Genomic DNA, 17,917 nt, shown 5'->3' on the forward strand with positions numbered 1-17,917 from the left:
AGGAAGAATGGAAGGGCAAAGGTAAGCTAGAAGGGAAACCAGAAGAAAAGATTAAGAAGGGGGAGACCCGAGCTAGAGATGTGAAATGCTTTAAATGCTTGGGGAAAAGACATTATGCCAATGAGTGTCCTAACAAAAAAGTGATGTTTATGAGAGATGATGGAGAATGGGAAAGTGGTGAAGAGGTTGCTGTAAAAAATGAGCATGATGATAGTGATGTTGAGTTTGTGGATGGGGGAGACCAAGTGCCCATGGAGGGTCATGCTCTCGTCACTATGCGCACACTTAGTGCACAAGCTGAATTGGAGGATAATGATGCTATACAAAGGGAGACAATATTTCATACAAGGTGTTTGGTGAATGACAAAGTGTGTAGTGTGATTATTGATGGATGGAGCTATTGTAATGTTGCTAGTTCTCTTATGGTTGAAAAGTTGGGATTGCGCACTACCAAACATCCCAAACCATACGGCTTATAATGGCTGAATGATTGCAACAAGGTGAATGTGGTGAAGCAAGTGGTTGTTGTTCCATTCAGCATTGGAAAGTATTATGATGAAGTTGTTTGTGATGTGGTGCCAATGGCTGCCACACATCTTTTACTTGGAAGACCTTGGCTGTATGACAGGAGTGTTTTGCATGATGGAAGGAAGAACAAATACACCTTGGTAAAGGATGGGTGCCAATATCACTTGACTCCATTGGCAGCTTCTCAAATTCATGAAGACCAAATGAGAATTATGAAATCCATGGAAGAAAAAAAAGAGAGTATGAGAGAAAAATCAAGAGAGGCCGAGCTTGATAAGGGGAAAAATGAGAGGAGTGTGAAAGTAAAAGAAGTAACAGAAAAGAAAAAGAGTGAGGGCTCGGGGCAAAAGGAGAGCCGCGAGAAAAGAATGAGCTTGTTTGTGAAAGGAAAAAAAGTGAGAGAGGCTTTAAGTTGTGAGAGACCTTTTTGTGTACTTTTGTACAAAGAGGCACATTCGTGTATTTCTGACCTTGACCCCAATTTGCCTAGTGGTGTTGTTTCTTTGTTGCAGGAGTATAATGATGTATTTTCGAAGGATTTGCCATCTGGATTACCACCCATTCGAGGGATTAAGCACCACATTGATATTATTCCAGGGGCGCCTATATCGAATAGACCCGCTTATAGAAGTAATCCAGAAGAAACAAAGGAGCTCCAAAGGCAAGTGGAAGAACTCTTAGCAGAGGGATATGCGCGTGAGAGCATGAGTCCTAGCGTTGTTCCGGTGATTCTTGTACCAAAGAAGGATGGGAGCTATCGCATGTGCGTGGATTGCAGAGCCATCAACAAAATTACTATAAAATATAGGCATCCCATACCTCGACTTGATGATATGCTTGATGAGTTGTTTGGTGCATGTGTGTTTTCTACGATTGATTTGAAAAGTGGTTACCATCAAATTAGAATGAAAATAGGAGATGAATGAAAAACTGCTTTCAAAACTAAGTATGGCTTGTATGAGTGGATGGTAATGCCATTTGGACTCACTAATGCACCTAGCACTTTCATGCGTTTGATGAATCATATGTTAAGATCATTCATAGGCAGATTTGTGGTAGTTTATTTTGATGATATCTTGATCTATAGCAAAGACATGGATGAGCATTTGCATCATTTGAGACTTGTATTTGATGTGTTGAGACATGAGAAATTATATGTAAATGCAAAGAAATGTTCGTTCTGCTTGGGAAAAGTTGTCTTTCTTGATTTTGTTGTGAGTGGTAAGGGTGTTGAAGTTGATGAAGAGAAGGTCAAAGCCATTAGGGACTGGCCAACTCCTAAAAATGCATCTGAAGTTAGGAGTTTTTATGGATTGGCTAGTTTCTATAGGAGATTTGTGCCTCATTTTAGCTCTATTGCTGCTCCTTTGAATGAACTTATTAAAAAAGATGTTGCATTTGAGTGGAAGAAGAAACATGAACTTGAATTGAAAGATAGGTTGTGTTCTGCACCATTGTTGATCTTGCTTGATTTTGATAAAACATTTGAAATTGAGTGTGATGCTAGTGGTGTAGGTACCTATTGCATATTTTAGTGAGAAATTGCATGGTGCTGCCTTGAATTACTCTACTTATGACAAGGAATTGTATGCATTAGTTAGAGCCTTGGAGACTAGGCAACATTATTTATGGAATAAAGAGTTTGTCATACATTCAGATCATGAATCTTTGAAGCATATTAAGAGTCAAAATAAGTTGAGTAAAAGGCATGCAAAATGGGTTGCTTTTGTTGAGATGTTTTCATATATAATTAAATACAAGCAGGGAAAAGGGAATGTTGTTGCTGATGCTCTTTCTAGGAGACACACACTATTATCCACTCTTGATGCAAAGTTGCTTGGATTTGAGTTCATGAAGGAATTATATGTTAATGATGATGATTTTGCTGGTTTGTTTGATGCTTGTGAGAAAGGTGCATTCCAAAAATATTATAGACATGGTGGGTACTTATTTAAAGAGAATAAGCTTTGTGTGCCTAAATGTTCTATACGTGACCTGCTTGTTTTGGAGTCTCATAGTGGTGGTCTGATGGGTCACTTTGGTGTATCCAAGACTTTGGGCATATTACAAGAACACTTCTTTTGGCCTAAAATGAGAAAAGATGTGGAAAAGTTGTGTTCTAGTTGTGTTAAGTGTAAAAAGGCCAAGTTTAGGAGTATGCCACATGGTTTGTATACACCATTACCAGTACCTAAGGAACCTTGGACTGATATTTCAATGGATTTCATATTGGGGTTGCCTAGGTCACAGCGTAAACATGATAGCATATTTGTAGTTGTTGATAGATTTTCCAAAATGGCACACTTTATACCTTGCCAAAAAACAGATGATGCCACATATATTGCTGATTTGTTCTTTAAAGAGGTTGTCAAATTACATGGCATATCTGGGACAATAGTAAGTGATAGAGATGTTAAGTTCCTAGGTCACTTTTGGAAAGTATTGTGAGGTAAATTAGGCACTAAACTCTTGTTTTTCACGACTTGTCATCCACAAATTGATGGACAAACTGAAGTAGTCAATAGAACACTTACCACTCTATTGCATGCTGTGATTCAAAGAATTTGAAGTGCTGGGAAGATTGCTTGCCTTTCGTTGAGTTTGCTTATAATCGTGTTGTACATTCTTCCACTGGTTTTTCACCTTTTAAGCTTGTATATGGTTATAATCCTTTGACTCCATTAGACTTGTTATCATTACCTGTTGATCATATTGATAGTCTTGATGGTAAAAGAAAAGCTAAATTGGTTCAGAAGTTGCATGAGCAAGCTAAAATGCAAATTGAAAAGAAAAATGCTCAATATGCAATTCATGCTAACAAAGGCCGAAAGGCACTTGTGTTTGAACCAGGTGACTTAGTTTGGGTGCACTTTTGGAAGGATCGGTTCCCTAATCAAAGAAAGTCGAAATTGCATCCATGATGTGATGGTCCATTCAGGATGTTGGAAAAGGATCAACGACAATGCCTACAAGATAGAATTACCTGGTGAGTATGGTGTTAACCATTCATTTAATATTTCTGATCTCTCTCCTTTTGTTGATGCAGGTCCGAATTCGAGGACGAATTCTTTCGAAGAGGGGGGGGGGGGGATGATGAGGAGCTATCAGAATCACTTCCATTATTTAGAGGTCCCATTACTAGAGCAAGGGCAAGGGAACTTCAAAATCTAATCTTTGAGCATTGGAGGCACCATGAGACAAATGCCAATCACATTGAACCGTCATGTTTACTATTGGAGACCAAGTGGATCATTCTCACCCAAATAGGCAATATGTAGCATGGCACCATGTCATCACCCAGGTGCGCCATGTCATCACCCAAGTGAGCCACATCATCACTGAATGCACCATGTCAACACCCAAGTGCTGCCACATCATCACCCATGATGTGACATGTCACTCCCACATTCGTCCAGCTTAGCATTTGGAGATTACTTGGCTGCCATCTTACCAGTACACATGGCTTTAGATGATTTGGCCAATTGAGCAAATCTAGAATGTTCTTCCCATGACAGCCATCCCAAATCTGGAATATTCTTTCCCATACCAGATGCCACATTTTAAGGAGGATATTTTCATTTCTTTTATCTTTTAGTGCCATGTAGGCAACATTCTCTTGGCGCCCTATCTATATATACCTGTCTTCTTTATTTTTTTTAGGCAACTTGAAGAGTCATTTTTGAGATAAAACACTGCAGAGAATTCTGCCACCATTATTGAATGAGTGAGCTTGCATTTTCTTCCTTGTTCTTGTAAGAACTTGGATTCAAGCAATCTGATCACATTGCTTGTCTTATTTTGATGATCAAGGTTCTCTTAGACAGGTTCTAATTGTATCTTGACACTTGATCAATACATTTTCTTCTGCATTTCTTCTTAGTGCCTTATCACATTAGTTGATATTGTATTGAGTGGGTGCAAAGTCTGCCTTGTTGGACAGATGAACTTGGGTGCTGTTTGTGAGTGCCCATCAAGTTTTTTTTTTTTTTTTTTTTTTGGGGGGGGGGGGTGCGCGGTGGTGAAGAGGTTCTTATAAAAGCAATTACATATGATATTCCGGTATATGCCATATCATGCTTCAAGCTTCCAATTGAGTTATGCCATCGAATAAATAGAATTATCTCCAACTTTTGGACATCAAGAATTTGAGAGGAAGCTGCATTGGTACTCTTGGAAGGAAATGTGTGAATCCAGAGAAAATGGCTGATTGGGTTTCAGAGACCTAGAGACATTTAATATGGTGCTCTAGTTAAACAAGGGTAGCAATTCTTCAAAATCCAACCTCACTCTCAACTAGAATTCTAAAAGGGAAGTACTTCCCTTATACATCCTTCCTCCAAGCAAAGCAAGGTAGTCAAGCATCATGGGGCTGGCAAAGCATCCTTTGGGGAATAAGTGTGCTACAAAGGGGAATCCGATGGCAAGTATCTAATGGGCAATCAGTAATGTGTAAAGAAGACATTAGGTTCCTTCCCTCTTTCCCCACAAAATATGTACCAAAGTTAACCACAACAATCGGATTAATTGGGTGTCTCAACTAATTGATGGCAGATCTAATTCCTCGAATCTTTGGAAAAAAAAAATCCTGGAATCTAATTGGGCTTCGAGAAAATCTTTATGAAAATGATATTAAGAAGATTTTAGCAATTCTAATCAGCATGTTTAGAAAAGAAGATAGGCTGATATGGCATTTTGATGTTCATGGTATGTACTCGGTAAAATCTAAATACAATATTGCCCATCAAATCCAGGCAGCACATTCTTCGCAAGGGTCCAGTGGTCCAGGTCCTAGTTCATAGCTTAATAACATAAGATTCTGAAAGGGTTTTTGGAAGCTAGATCACCCCACTAAATTGTTTTTATTCCTTTGGAGTCTACTAAAAGAGAAGTTGCCAGTTAATGCCAATCTCCATCATCGTATTCACTCCTTTAACCCAGAATGTATTTTTTGAGGTGAACATGTAACAGCCCGATCCTTCTCCAGTTAGTATTGTCCGCTTTGGCCCATGGGCCTCACGGATTTGTCCCTTGGGAGGTTTCATTCCCAAAAGCACGCTGACCAGGTGAGGAAGGCTCCCACATATATGGCCCAAATCTTTTCTTCCTATTTCCGATGTGGGACACGAAGTTTCCACCCCAGTGCGTAGCTGGTTGAACAAGCATGTCCCAACCCCATCCCTGGGTCATGACAAGCCCACCAGCTTTCGCCTGGTGCATCCTCGCACCACACACCATACTAGAGGGAGTCCAGCTCTGATACCACAAATATAATGGCCCGGCCCACTAGTGATATTGTCCGCTCTAGGCTGAAACCCTCACGGTTTTAAAACACGTCACTAGGGGTTACGAATCACCAACTTATAAACCCAGCATCTCTCCCGTGTTTTGCCGATGTGAGATTTGCCTAGGGTGTTACAGAACAGGAAACATGTCAGCATGCTTTCTTCAAGTGTCCCAGTGTGGCAGCAATATGGCTACACTCTCCCCTTCGGCTAGTTAGAAATGTGTGATTCCTTGAAAAGTCACAGTGGTGAATAAGATTTGTGCAATTAGCTGCATTTCCTTTTTGGCACATCTAGAAAAGAAGGGACCATTTCATTTTCAACCAGCGTTCCCTTCCATTTTAAGAGGTAATTTCAATGGCTATCTCTCAAAGAGATGACTTCCAAGATTCCAAGGATGCTCTAATTCAACCAACTGTCACGATTTCTCCACCAGTTCATTGGACCCCTCCTCAACATGATTTCCTTAAGCTTAATTTTGATGTGGTAGTTAACTCATCTGATGGTTTGGGTGCTACTACAATAGTGGTTCACAACAATTGAGGTCAAATTTTGGATTGGTCCTGCAAATAATGGCCTCATGTATGAGATCCACTAGTCCTTGAAAGTATAGCATGTCAAGAGGCTGTTTTACTTGGCCAGCTTAAAGGTTTTTCCAAGGTTTTGTTTGAAGGAGACTCATCGACTGTCATACAGGCAATTCATGGTCATTTGGCTCCTTTGGCTATCCAGGATATTATTGCAGACATCACTGCTTTAATGCAAACTTTCTCTATTGTTAATTTTTGGTTTGTTAAAAAGGAGGGGGGGGGGGGGGAATGCTGCAGCATGCAATTTGGCTGCTAAATTTCTTCGTGAAGTTAATTAGACGCAACTCTCCCTCTCAATTGCACTATGTACTGAATGTTTTGCCAACTTAATGAAGATTAACTTTGATACTCAATTTAACTCAACTAAGCCTTTATCCCAAAAATTTGAGGTTGGCTATATGGATTCTCTTTCTCCACTCTAAACGATTTTGGATTAAATCCTAAAAAATATGTAACGCTTCTAGGTTATGTTGTACTACTCTCCTCCAAGTCAGTTTAGGTCTACCTCTTCTTTTCTTTCTATCCTCTAACCTAATGTGCTCTACTTGTCTAACTGGAGCCTCCGCATGTCTACGCTTCACATGATCAAACTACCTCAATCTCCCTTCTCTCAACTTATCCTCAATTGGCACTACTCATACCTTTTCTCTAATACTCTTATTACGGACTTTATCTAGTCTAGTATAGCCACTCATCCACCTTAATATTCTCATCTCCGCAACTCTTATCTTAGACACATACGACTCCTTCAGTGCCTAACACTTACTACCATATAACATGGCCGGTCGTATGGCTGTATGATAAAATTTTCCTTTCAACTTATTGGGAATCTTGCAATCACATAAAACTCCCGTGGCACGTCTCCACTTCAACCATTCGGCTTTAATCCTATGACTAACATCATCCTCACATCTCTCATCTGCTTAAAGGACTGAGCCGAGATATTTAAAGTGATTACTTTGGGACAGTATCACTCCATCCAAACTAACTCTTTCTCTATCATCAGTTCGGCCTTCATTGAACTTACAATGCTTGTATTCCGTCTTCGTTCTACTTGACTTAAAGCCCTTTGACTCTAGAGTACTTCTCCAAAGCTCTAGCTTTCTATTGACTCCTTCTCTCGTCTCATCTATCAGAACTATATCATCAACAAATATCATGTACCAAGGGATACTCTCTTGTATATGTTTCGTTAATTCATCTAAAACTAATATAAAAAGGTAATGGCTTATAGCTGAACCTTGGTGTAATCCAACTGAGATAGGAAAATCTCTTGTGTCCCCTCCCACTATGCGCATAATAGTAGTTACTCCTTCATACATATCTTTCAACACTTGTATGTATCTAATAGATACTCTCTTTTGTTCTAGCACTCTCCATAAGAGATATCTTGAAACTTTATCATAAGCCTTCTCCAAATCGATAAAAACTATGTGTAGATCTTTCTTTACATCTCTATATTTCTCCATCAAGCTTTTAATGAGAAAGATCGCTTCCATAGTTGAACGACTGGGCATGAAACCAAATTGATTGGGAGAGATAGAAGTATCATGATATAGTCGATGTTCCACAACTCTCTCCCACAACTTCATAGTATGGCTCATTAGTTTAATTCCCTTATAGTTTGAGCAACTCTGTATATCTCCCTTATTTTTAAAAATAGGTACTAAAATAATCATCCTCCATTCATCAGGCATTTTCTTTGAGTTTAGAATCTTATTAAACAATTTAGTTAACCATGCCACTCCCATATTTTCCAAACACTTCCACACTTCGATTGGTATTCCATTGGGTCCCCAGGCTTTACCCACTTTCATTCTCTTAAGTGCTTCCTTTACTTTTAAAGATCTAATCCTTCTAGTATAATTCACATTCTTTTCTATTGCTCTATAGTCTACATTCAAGCTATTACCATTTTGACTATTATTAAAGAGATCATCAAAATAATTTCTCCATCTTTCTTTAATGTCCTCATCTTTTACCAACATTTTTCCTTTTTTATCCTTAATGCACCTAACTTGATTGAGATCTTGATATTTCTTTTCTCTCCTCCTTGCTAATCTATAAATATCTTTCTTCCCTTCTTTAGTTCTCAGTTTCTCATATAACTTTTCAAAGGCATGTGATCTTGCTTGACTAACTGCCTTTTTTGCCTCTTTCTTTGCTATCTTGTACTGTTCATATGCTACATTATTATCACACTTAGGTAATTTCTTATACCATTCCTCTTTCTCTTCACTACCTTTTGTACTTCCTCATTCCACCACCATCTCTCTTTTGAGGGTAGTCCATGTCCTCTAGACTCTCTAAGTACTTTTCTAGCTACTTCTCTAATCTTTGATGCCATATGCATCCATATACCATTGGCCTCCATATCCAGCTTCCATGCTTCGAACTCGAGAAGCTCATTTTTGAACTTCACTTGCTTTACTCCTTTGAACTCTTACCACTTTATTCGAGCTACACTATTTCTTCTAACCTTATTTGAATTGTTCCTAAACTTGACATCCAAGACCACTAACCGATGTTGACTTGTTAAAGCCTCTTCCAGAATGATCTTGCAATCTTTGCATAGAGCTCTATTTGTCTTCCTGATTAAGAGAAAGTCAAATTGGCTTCTATGTTGCCCACTTTTGAAAGTCACTAAATGTGACTATCTTTTTATAAAGTAGATATTTGCTAGAATTAGGTCGTATGCCATAGCAAAATCCAGGATGCTTTTTCCTTCCTCATTTCGGCTGACAAAACCAAAACCTCCATGAACATTCTCATAACCTTGCCTATCACTTCCTACATGTCCATTCAAATCTCCACCAATGAAAATATTCTCTTCATTCAGTATGTTTTGCATTAGATCATCCTTATCTTCCCAAAACTTTTGTTTACTCTCACTATCTAATCTTATTTGTAGGGTATAAGCACTAACTATATTTATTGTTTCTCCTTCTAGTACTAGGTTTACTAGTATAATTCTATCTCATACTCTTTTCACAGCTATTACATCATCTTTCAATGTCCTGTCTATGATTTGCCCACTCTGTTCTTATTTCTCTCATTTCCAGTAAATCACAGTTTATACCCCGAATTACCTACTTTCTTACTTTTCTCTCTTACCCATTTAGTCTCCTGATTGCAAGTAATATTCACCCTTCTCCTTTTCAAGTATCCACAAAAGATTAACTTTGATATTAAAAAAAAAAAAAGGTGTCCTAGTTTGTAAGGTGTAGTGATAATACTGCTACGCATATATAATTTAGCTGCTAAGCCCTTAGCACAATTTGAATTTCTATGTGGCCTTGAGCCTTTACATCTAGAACATTGGATCCTTGATTGTGGACCTATCTTACTAGGGTCCTCATGTGGATCCCTTAAAGTAAGATTTCTTGTACTTGTAAAGCATCCATCTGAAGCAATCTTTAGATTTCCTTTACATTAAAGTCTCGTTTTGTTCCATAACAAGTTGCCCACTAGGCCATGCTCACTGGCTCACAGCCTGTATGTCTCTTTGCTCTGCTCCCATTCAGTAACATACAAAGCAGATAATGTGGTATTACCCTCTAAACTCAAAAGATGAGATAATTAACTAGCTACTTTGTTTTTGAGGAGAGTACTCTTGTATACATTCCCCAATGCATATGCCTGCGCCAGAACTTAACTAATGAAAAACCTGAACTTTGAGCCATCAACCACATTAATTCCTCATCCCATAAATGTTTCCCCCTTGAATTTTGAGGTCCCACAGGCTACAGACAACATTCAGTTAGCAAATCCCATAAAGGAAATGATAAAAGATCACGAGATCACTCGTGCTGGTACTCTGCCTACATGTGATCAAACTTCCAAGATATGCAGACCAGATATGACAATTGACAGTTAACATGAACCATTGCACCTGATTTTAATTTTCTGACTAATGAATTATCAGTCAAAACCACACACTCCCTGTATGAGTTTAATATTTCTTTTTTGTCTTCTTGTAATTTGTTTAAACCATTAATGAACTTGCATATTCCCTCATTATAAAGAAAAGTAGAAGCATCCGCGATACTACCTGTTGTCGTCAATTTCATCATTTTAAGTAACTATCAAGTTTCATGGCTTCTTCACTTGCACGAGCTTCTTACGTGGAGATCCCAACTCGAAGCTACCTCTCTCTTTCTTCTCTTCCCGCTTTATAAACCCTCACTCCTCACTTTCCACTTCACTCTCTTACCCGTTTAAACTCTTGCCAACTTCATTTCTCCCTTTGTAGTTTCCCAAACCAATTAGCAAATGGGTTCTCCAAATTCTAACTTCAACTGGCTGACAAAGCATTTTCCTTTAGAGCACAGGCCTCGAATGCTCAAAGATTTTCTCACTGATGATTCAAATTCATGCTCTTCTACTAGCTTCAAATCATTTCCTAAAAAGCCAAGCGATTCTCGCATTCGAACCCTCATCCAAAATGATCTTAATGACTCCAAGCTCCTTACATGTCGATCAAGAGCAGCCTCAACTACAATCTCTGCATTTCAGGCAATGATTAACGCCGTCAAGAACATCCACTTAACTGCCATTAAGTCTCCATCAATTTTACCTAGAAGCCTTTCACGGAGGCCGTCTAGAAGTACAAGGAGCACATGCAGGGAGATTAAAACTGAAAACGAAAACAAACAAACTCAAATCAAAATTACAGTCACGATCAAAGACATCATGCAGTGGAAATCATTTCGAGACCTTGAAGAAGAGAAATCACCGCCGTTCGATTTGTCATCCTCCTCGCATCACTGCACCACCGCCACTACACCCTGTAGCAGTTGCAGCAGTAATGGATCAAGCTGGTGTGACAGTGATTTCACGTCTGAGTACGGTAATTTTGAGGAGAATGATGACAACGAAGTCGAAGTGGGTAAAAAATATTTACGGCGTGTCGGCGAGGAAGAGCACTCAATGGAGCCGACAAAGCGATATACAGCAGTGGGGCTCAAGGTGAGGCATTATTTAGTGCATCGCATCTTTAATAATATTGTGTGTGTCTGCTGGCGAGGGTCCGTAGATGTGTTAATTTATGATTTAAAAGGCGGTGATAGTGTGTCTTTTAGCGAGATTCGTTTGACCTTGTCTGTCCGGTACGGCACCCTGCTTACAAAAACCTGTAATTTAGCGTTTTTGTCTTTATCTTCACTTCATATGAGACAAAAGAAAATCAGTTGCCAATAAATTATTCTAATTAATTAATTTGATGACAGGATGGGAAGCAACACAATAGCCCATTTTCAGTAATTGACATCGAATTTGAAGAAGATGAAGAGTCAAGTTCATTCTTCGATCAAAGCTTTGCAACGGAGACAAACACCAGCTATGAAGAAGAAGAAGAGGCATGGCAATTACTGAAACATGTTAAAGAGACGAGTTCAGTTGGGGAATGCAGAAACAATCTGGACAGACTGCTGCTGGATTTTTTTCGAGATGAATTGAAAATAAAGGGATACCAAAGTAGAAATGATAAGTTTGGTTTTGAGATATTAAGCAGAGTAAAAGCTTGGATTGATGGTGAACAAAGCCTATGGATTGGATGGGATAAGAAGGAGGCATATGTTAGAGAAATGGAGAGGGAAGGGAAGTGGATCAAGTTTGAGGAGGAGCAAGAAGAGGTTGCTTTGGCAATTGAGAATTGGATGCTTGATGAGCTACTGCTTGATCTCTTCTCTTGAAATTTGATGGATTGGGCCATTCTGGAAGAACCACTAGTGTCCGGCCCGCAATGTATTAGAACAAATGGATTGGGCAAGACGAGAAGACGTTGACTTTTCCAAGACATCACTCATGTCTCATGCAACATTGGCCTCGCTTGTGCTGCAATTTCGTACACTCATGTATATAAATAAAAACAAGGAAGATAATCAGAGAGATGTAACTGAATTTTCATAGCAATTTATCATTGGTTTAAGCAAATTGCATTAGTCATTACTCGCGCTGTGATTATAGGTTTGGCTTTGGTTGGTCATGGAATGCTGATGGGCCTTCTCAATTTTTGTTTTTATTTTTTTTCCGTGAGGCATAATAATTTCTATTAAAGAAAGCCAGTAGGCAATTACATATAAGGATTTAGGCTCATAGGCCCAATACAATAGAATCCACTCCAGCTGCCCAACCCAAAGACCAAGGCCTAGCCACAAACCATAGAACCCTAGAGTGAGGAGCACAGCATTATTAGAGAACATGCCACCAGTCATCGTTGCCACACCTCTGTAATTTCAAGAGTCAAACCCGGCCTCTTTGGGTTGCTTTACCAGCCTCAGGAGTAGAAAAACCAAAGAACATCTACCTACAAGTAAGACTAAGAAGAAAGTTAAGGGTGGACACTGCAAGCCAAGCAAAAGCCCAAACTCTTGAATATTGGAGATGAGGATCTATCACCAGAGGTATAAGGGAGGGGATAACAGAGTTTCTGGCTTTTCTCATGGCCAAAAGGATCACCAGCGGTTAGAGAGCAACGGTTATGGACCCTGAGAATACCATCCTCTTCATAGCTTTTCGCAATTCTTAGAGATAAGAAATTGTCACACAACTAAAGTACCACAAAAGGTAGAAACCCACAAGCAGATCAAGAATAGCCCTCCCAAATTTGCTTAGATCTGCCAAACAGTACGTCCAACAAAACTATTTACAACCCGCCCAACTCGCCCGGTGCTAGAGAGGGAAAACCCATTACCAGGTAGGGAAGAAGCCTCCCTTGCCTGAATGGGGCAAAAGAGACTAAAAAACGAAAATCCTGGAAAAAAAAAAAAAAGAAAGAAATTTCTCTCTCTAAGGATTAAATTTATCACTTTAGAAATTTTATCCCAATTTATTAACCCAAACTCTTGCACTCCTCAGCATGAATTTATTATACTAGGAGCTTCAATTTAACACTGTATTTGAAAATCAAAATCCAATAAAAAAGCTGCAATTTAGCAAGGCATAAGTATTTTTATGAGGATCACGTGCATCTTCAAGACTCTGGAATGTGAATGTCAACATGTAACCTAACTTGAAATTTGCCATAATACCGTGCCTTGAAATTTGTCAAATTCACATTCTAATTCATTTAATGATCATAATATTCGAGTTTATTCCAAATTGAATAAAATATTATTATTTTAATTAAAAATTAAATTCAATTATCTTGTAATTGTGAATTTTAATCTGGAATTGTTTGGTCACAACGTTCAATGCATTCTTTGATGATGGGCGCGACCACATGCCTTCAATGCTAACCTTTCATCCAACATTTTTGAGTGAATCCACAGATTTTTTGGAATATAAATTGAGGAAAAAGAGAGAGAAAATTTAATAAGCTTAGTCCTATACTCAAAAACTCCAATTGAGACGCTCCATTTGATCCATTATCAAAGGGGAACATCTAATATTTTTGGCTTATAAATATAATTCAACTATGTTTGTTTTTATAATAATAATTATTAAATAAATTATTAAAAATTTAATTTAATAATAAAATATATAAATTATAACAAAGAATTAAAATCAAAGTAAGCATGGGTGCACTATGTGGTCTGATCGAGAAAACCGTGGGCGGGAGCCTAGAAGAAATTAAGAGAGCCACTTGAGCGTTCGTGTCGAGTGGCGCCACTCTGCTTGCGAAGGGCCACATGGACAACGTGGATGGCATGCTTCTTTCCCATTTGCTTTAATTTTTTAACTAAGAATTGAATTATTTATTTTTTATTTAATTTAATTAATTTAACTTTACTCAATTTTAATATAAACAATGTTGGACAACAGCTTTAAAGTAAAATTTAATATTTTAATTAGAATTAAAATATTACCTTTTAGAGAGTATTTCGATTAAAATTAATAAGATTTTAATATTATTTTTATATTTAATAATTAATTAATAATTATTTTTATTAAATATTTTTATTTTAAAAATTATGTAAATAATTAAATATTAATAATTAATTATTAATAAAATAATTGATAATTAGCAAAATGATTAAATTAATAAATAAAATTAAAATTTAAAATATTTTAAATAAATTAATAATTACTTATTTGTTAAAAAATCATTTCATTTTTATTCAAGCAATATAAAAGGAAAAGGCTTTCTGATTATCTTGAAGGTTATGTTATTATTAAAGATTATTTGTTTATATCTTTAAAAATTATCTTTACTAGTTAGCTAAGAGGTTCCTTTTCATCTCAAATCAGGTTAGTCCAATCCTACTCTAATAAATCCTCTTTTAATTCAAAAGATAAATATCTGAAAAATACTCACCTTGGAGGTGAAGGCCCAGGCTACCCCATCCATCCAAGAAAGTCAATATCATGGAAACCATATGCACCGTCACCCATTCAATACCACCCCTCTTTTTCCTCCATTATAAAATCATTCTTCCTACATTGGCAGGAGCATAGCAGAGAATTTTTCTATGTACAGGACCATTTGTAATGGTTAACTTAACGAAACGGAAGCCATTTTTACAGTAGTTTTTTTGAATTCCACATGCAAATGTGTTGATGAAGGTTTTGCACTGTTGATTAAACCCCATCTTCAAGCCTTTCATTGATTCTTTATCGGTTTTATTAAGGAGGGAGAAATCTGAGCAAGACAAGACACAAATGAAGAATGAAGAGCAAGCCCGGTCTCTGTTTGGGATTTCTCTCACTGACAGACCCAGATGGCAACAGTTCCTCATTTGCTCTTCTGGTTTTTTCTTTGGGTATCTTGTCAATGGCATCTGTGAGGTACTTGCGCTGTTTTCCCATTTTCTTGTCAATGATCATGCTCTTTTTGGTTTCTGGGAAAGTTCAAATCTTCGCTTAGAGAAATGCAGCGTCGAAAGGGAGAGGGATAGGAATTCGTGTTTTCTTTTGCCTGCTTATTGCACTGCTTGTGTAAAGAAACGGTGACTTTATTATCTTTTTTTTTCTCTTTTCCTCATTTTCTCAGTTTTCAAAACCAAGGTTAAAGTTTGATTCTTCTGTACTCTGTTTTCTCGCATCCTCTGTTTTTAGTTGATTTCATTTGTTCATATTGTTTTTCATAAACCCACAAAAGCAGATTTATATTTAACTGTTCATATCAATCTTGAGAATTTGGTTAATTTATAATTTTGCTTAAAATTTGCTTCTTGTAATCTTAGATTATACTAGCAAACTATCTTTTAGGAGTAGGATATTTTATTTTTCAATTGCTAAGCAAATCTTAACCAAAAATTGTGTAAATTTCAGGAATATGTATACAACCGGCTCCAATTTAGGTGAGTTGCATTTGATCATGATTGATATGCTGTTGCATGTGTTGTGATGAGTGTTGATATTTGATTGATGATCTTTAATTTTCCAGCTATGGTTGGTACTTCACATTTGTTCAAATCTTTGTCTACATTTTCCTGATTTATCTCCAAGGCTTTACCACCAAGCAAATGGTGAACACATGGAATACTTATTTCAAACTCTCTGCAGTTCTTATGGGTTCCCATGGACTCACAAAAGGGTCTTTAGCTTTTCTTAATTACCCTGCACAGATCATGTTTAAATCCACCAAGGTAAACAACAAAACCGGCATCCTTTTTCCCTTGTTTTTCTTAGTAGGTTACTATTTTACTAGTAGCTTTGTTGGTGGTGCAGGTTCTGCCAGTGATGGTGATGGGGTCCTTTATTCCAGGACTGAGGCGGAAATATCCAGCTCATGAATACTTATCAGCACTACTTTTGGTTGTGGGGTTGATCCTTTTCACCTTAGCAGATGCACAAACTTCCCCTAATTTCAGTATCATTGGTGTTGTGATGATATCTGGTGCTTTAATCATGGACTCCTTTCTTGGTAATTTACAAGAAGCTATCTTTACCATGAATCCTGAAACTACACAGGTAATAATTAAGTTCTGCAAAACCTACTATATATAAATAAATAGTATCTGCTGGTTTTAAATGGTAACCTTTCTTTACAGATGGAGATGTTGTTTTGTTCAAGTGTAGTGGGTTTGCCTTTCTTGATCCCTCCCATGATTTTCACCGGAGAGTTATTCAGGGCTTGGAATTCTTGTTCTCAGGTAATAACTAACATATTAAAAAACTGTCTTTTATATTAGTTTAATGTGTAATTTTTGTTAATGCAGCATCCATACGTATATGGGGTGCTAGTGTTCGAAGCCATGGCGACGTTTATTGGGCAAGTGTCTGTCCTTTCTCTGATTGCCCTTTTTGGTGCAGCCACCACAGCCATGGTACGCTCCTCTCACGTTCCATTGATATCAGGGTTTTTAATGCAACATTGAATGCTTATTAATGGAATTTGTTTTCTCTTTTTTCAAACTAGGCTTTAATGGTAAGAACTAGGAACCTTGAATATATAGTAAATTTGTTTGGCTTTGGCAGGTGACGACGGCGAGGAAGGCAGTGACATTATTACTATCATATATGATATTCACGAAGCCATTGACAGAACAGCATGGGACTGGACTTCTATTGATAGGAATGGGGATCACATTGAAGCTTTTGCCCGATAACAAGCCTGCGAAGCCCAATTTTCACAAACCTTCCTCTTCCTCTTCCTCTACTGAAGATGTTGAAGCTCGTCAAGAAGAGAATAGGCCATTAGTCTAAATTTTATATTACTGTTCCTGCTTGTAGTTAGAGATTTTCTACTACTTATGACTAGTTTCATTTGCATGGATGATACATTTCTTAATCATGGAATTTTATAAATTTCTTTTAAAAGCCATCCAGAATTGAAAAAAATAGTTTCCTATTAAATTATGAATCCTTATTACTCTAATTGAGGGTGTACATAAATAGGGTATATTTAATAATTTTTTAAAAGCCGCTTTTTTTTTTCTTTTCATTTTTAATCCTGTTGAAATGCTAAAACGACGACTCAAGAAGAAAAATCTTCATTTGTTAGTATTTGGATTGAGAAGGTGTTTTTTGGCTTGAGAATATTAAAAATTAGTGTTCTCTCTCATAAGAAAGTGAATATTTTGTATAATATAAAAAGTGTATGGTATATGTACAGTAGCTACACTTAATAATTTTTTGTGTTTTCTTTAGCCAGGCATCAAGGCGTTGGCATGCCCAATGACACTGAATCCATTGTTGACCCATCAATCAAAATGGTAGTGAGAGCTAAGAAGAAACAGTAAAAATTACAATTTTTTTGAAAGGCAGTAAAATTACAGTTAAATATAAGTAGGAATAATTATATAGTAATTATTTATTGATTAAAAAAATAGTGGTTATAATTTTATAGGATTCATTTTTATCCAAATTTCTTACTTCGATTGTAATTCTATGTGAAAAAAGAGGAGGAGGAATATTAGAAGAACCATGAAAAGCTTTGGAGAACAAAAAAAAAAAAAAAAAGCAAGAGGAGAGTATGTGATGGCCCTATTTGGTAATAATTTGCGGGAGTTATTTATGAAAAATTATTTCTAAAATATATTTTGATTATGATCGGATAACAATTAATTTTTAATAATTAATAATTAATAAAATAATTGACTTTTATTAAAATACTTAATAGTTACTATAACT

The 17,917-nt window shown here is 37.1% G+C and overlaps 3 protein-coding genes across 3 annotated transcripts; all 3 read left to right on the forward strand.

Moving 5' to 3' along the window:
- Positions 1-143: 143 nt before the first annotated feature.
- LOC131177997 (uncharacterized) lies at positions 144-1,454 on the forward strand. The gene is made up of 2 exons (XM_058143194.1): positions 144-368; positions 501-1,454. Exons 1-2 carry the CDS (start codon positions 144-146, stop codon positions 1,452-1,454), a joined length of 1,179 nt encoding a protein of 392 aa, XP_057999177.1.
- Positions 1,455-10,356: 8,902 nt separating this feature from the next.
- Positions 10,357-12,334, forward strand: LOC110651729 (uncharacterized). The gene is made up of 2 exons (XM_021807156.2): positions 10,357-11,368; positions 11,629-12,334. The coding sequence occupies exons 1-2, from the start codon at positions 10,673-10,675 to the stop codon at positions 12,091-12,093; spliced, it is 1,161 nt and encodes a 386-aa protein (XP_021662848.2). The 5' UTR covers positions 10,357-10,672; the 3' UTR covers positions 12,094-12,334.
- Positions 12,335-14,743: 2,409 nt separating this feature from the next.
- Positions 14,744-17,106, forward strand: LOC110651530 (UDP-galactose/UDP-glucose transporter 4). Its single transcript, XM_021806927.2, has 7 exons — positions 14,744-15,127; positions 15,614-15,642; positions 15,729-15,930; positions 16,013-16,255; positions 16,336-16,437; positions 16,504-16,611; positions 16,763-17,106. Exons 1-7 carry the CDS (start codon positions 15,002-15,004, stop codon positions 16,988-16,990), a joined length of 1,038 nt encoding a protein of 345 aa, XP_021662619.2. The 5' UTR covers positions 14,744-15,001; the 3' UTR covers positions 16,991-17,106.
- Positions 17,107-17,917: the final 811 nt, after the last annotated feature.

The sequence above is a fragment of the Hevea brasiliensis genome, chromosome 2 (genome assembly GCF_030052815.1).
Source record: "Hevea brasiliensis isolate MT/VB/25A 57/8 chromosome 2, ASM3005281v1, whole genome shotgun sequence".
Taxonomy (NCBI): Eukaryota; Viridiplantae; Streptophyta; class Magnoliopsida; order Malpighiales; family Euphorbiaceae; genus Hevea; species Hevea brasiliensis.

What these genes read in the sequence shown, in the direction of transcription:
- LOC110651530 (XM_021806927.2), top strand. Translation starts at nt 15,002, where the DNA reads ATGAAGAATGAAGAGCAAGCCCGGTCTCTGTTTGGGATTTCTCTCACT. An exon ending in TGAATCCTGAAACTACACAG is followed by an intron (nt 16,256 to 16,335) that starts GTAATAATTAAG and finishes CTTTCTTTACAG; the next exon opens with ATGGAGATGTTGTTTTGTTC. An exon ending in CTTGGAATTCTTGTTCTCAG is followed by an intron (nt 16,438 to 16,503) that starts GTAATAACTAAC and finishes TTGTTAATGCAG; the next exon opens with CATCCATACGTATATGGGGT.
- LOC110651729 (XM_021807156.2), top strand. Translation starts at nt 10,673, where the DNA reads ATGGGTTCTCCAAATTCTAACTTCAACTGGCTGACAAAGCATTTTCCT. An exon ending in ATACAGCAGTGGGGCTCAAG is followed by an intron (nt 11,369 to 11,628) that starts GTGAGGCATTAT and finishes ATTTGATGACAG; the next exon opens with GATGGGAAGCAACACAATAG.
- LOC131177997 (XM_058143194.1), top strand. Translation starts at nt 144, where the DNA reads ATGTTTATGAGAGATGATGGAGAATGGGAAAGTGGTGAAGAGGTTGCT. An exon ending in GGTGTTTGGTGAATGACAAA is followed by an intron (nt 369 to 500) that starts GTGTGTAGTGTG and finishes GATTGCAACAAG; the next exon opens with GTGAATGTGGTGAAGCAAGT.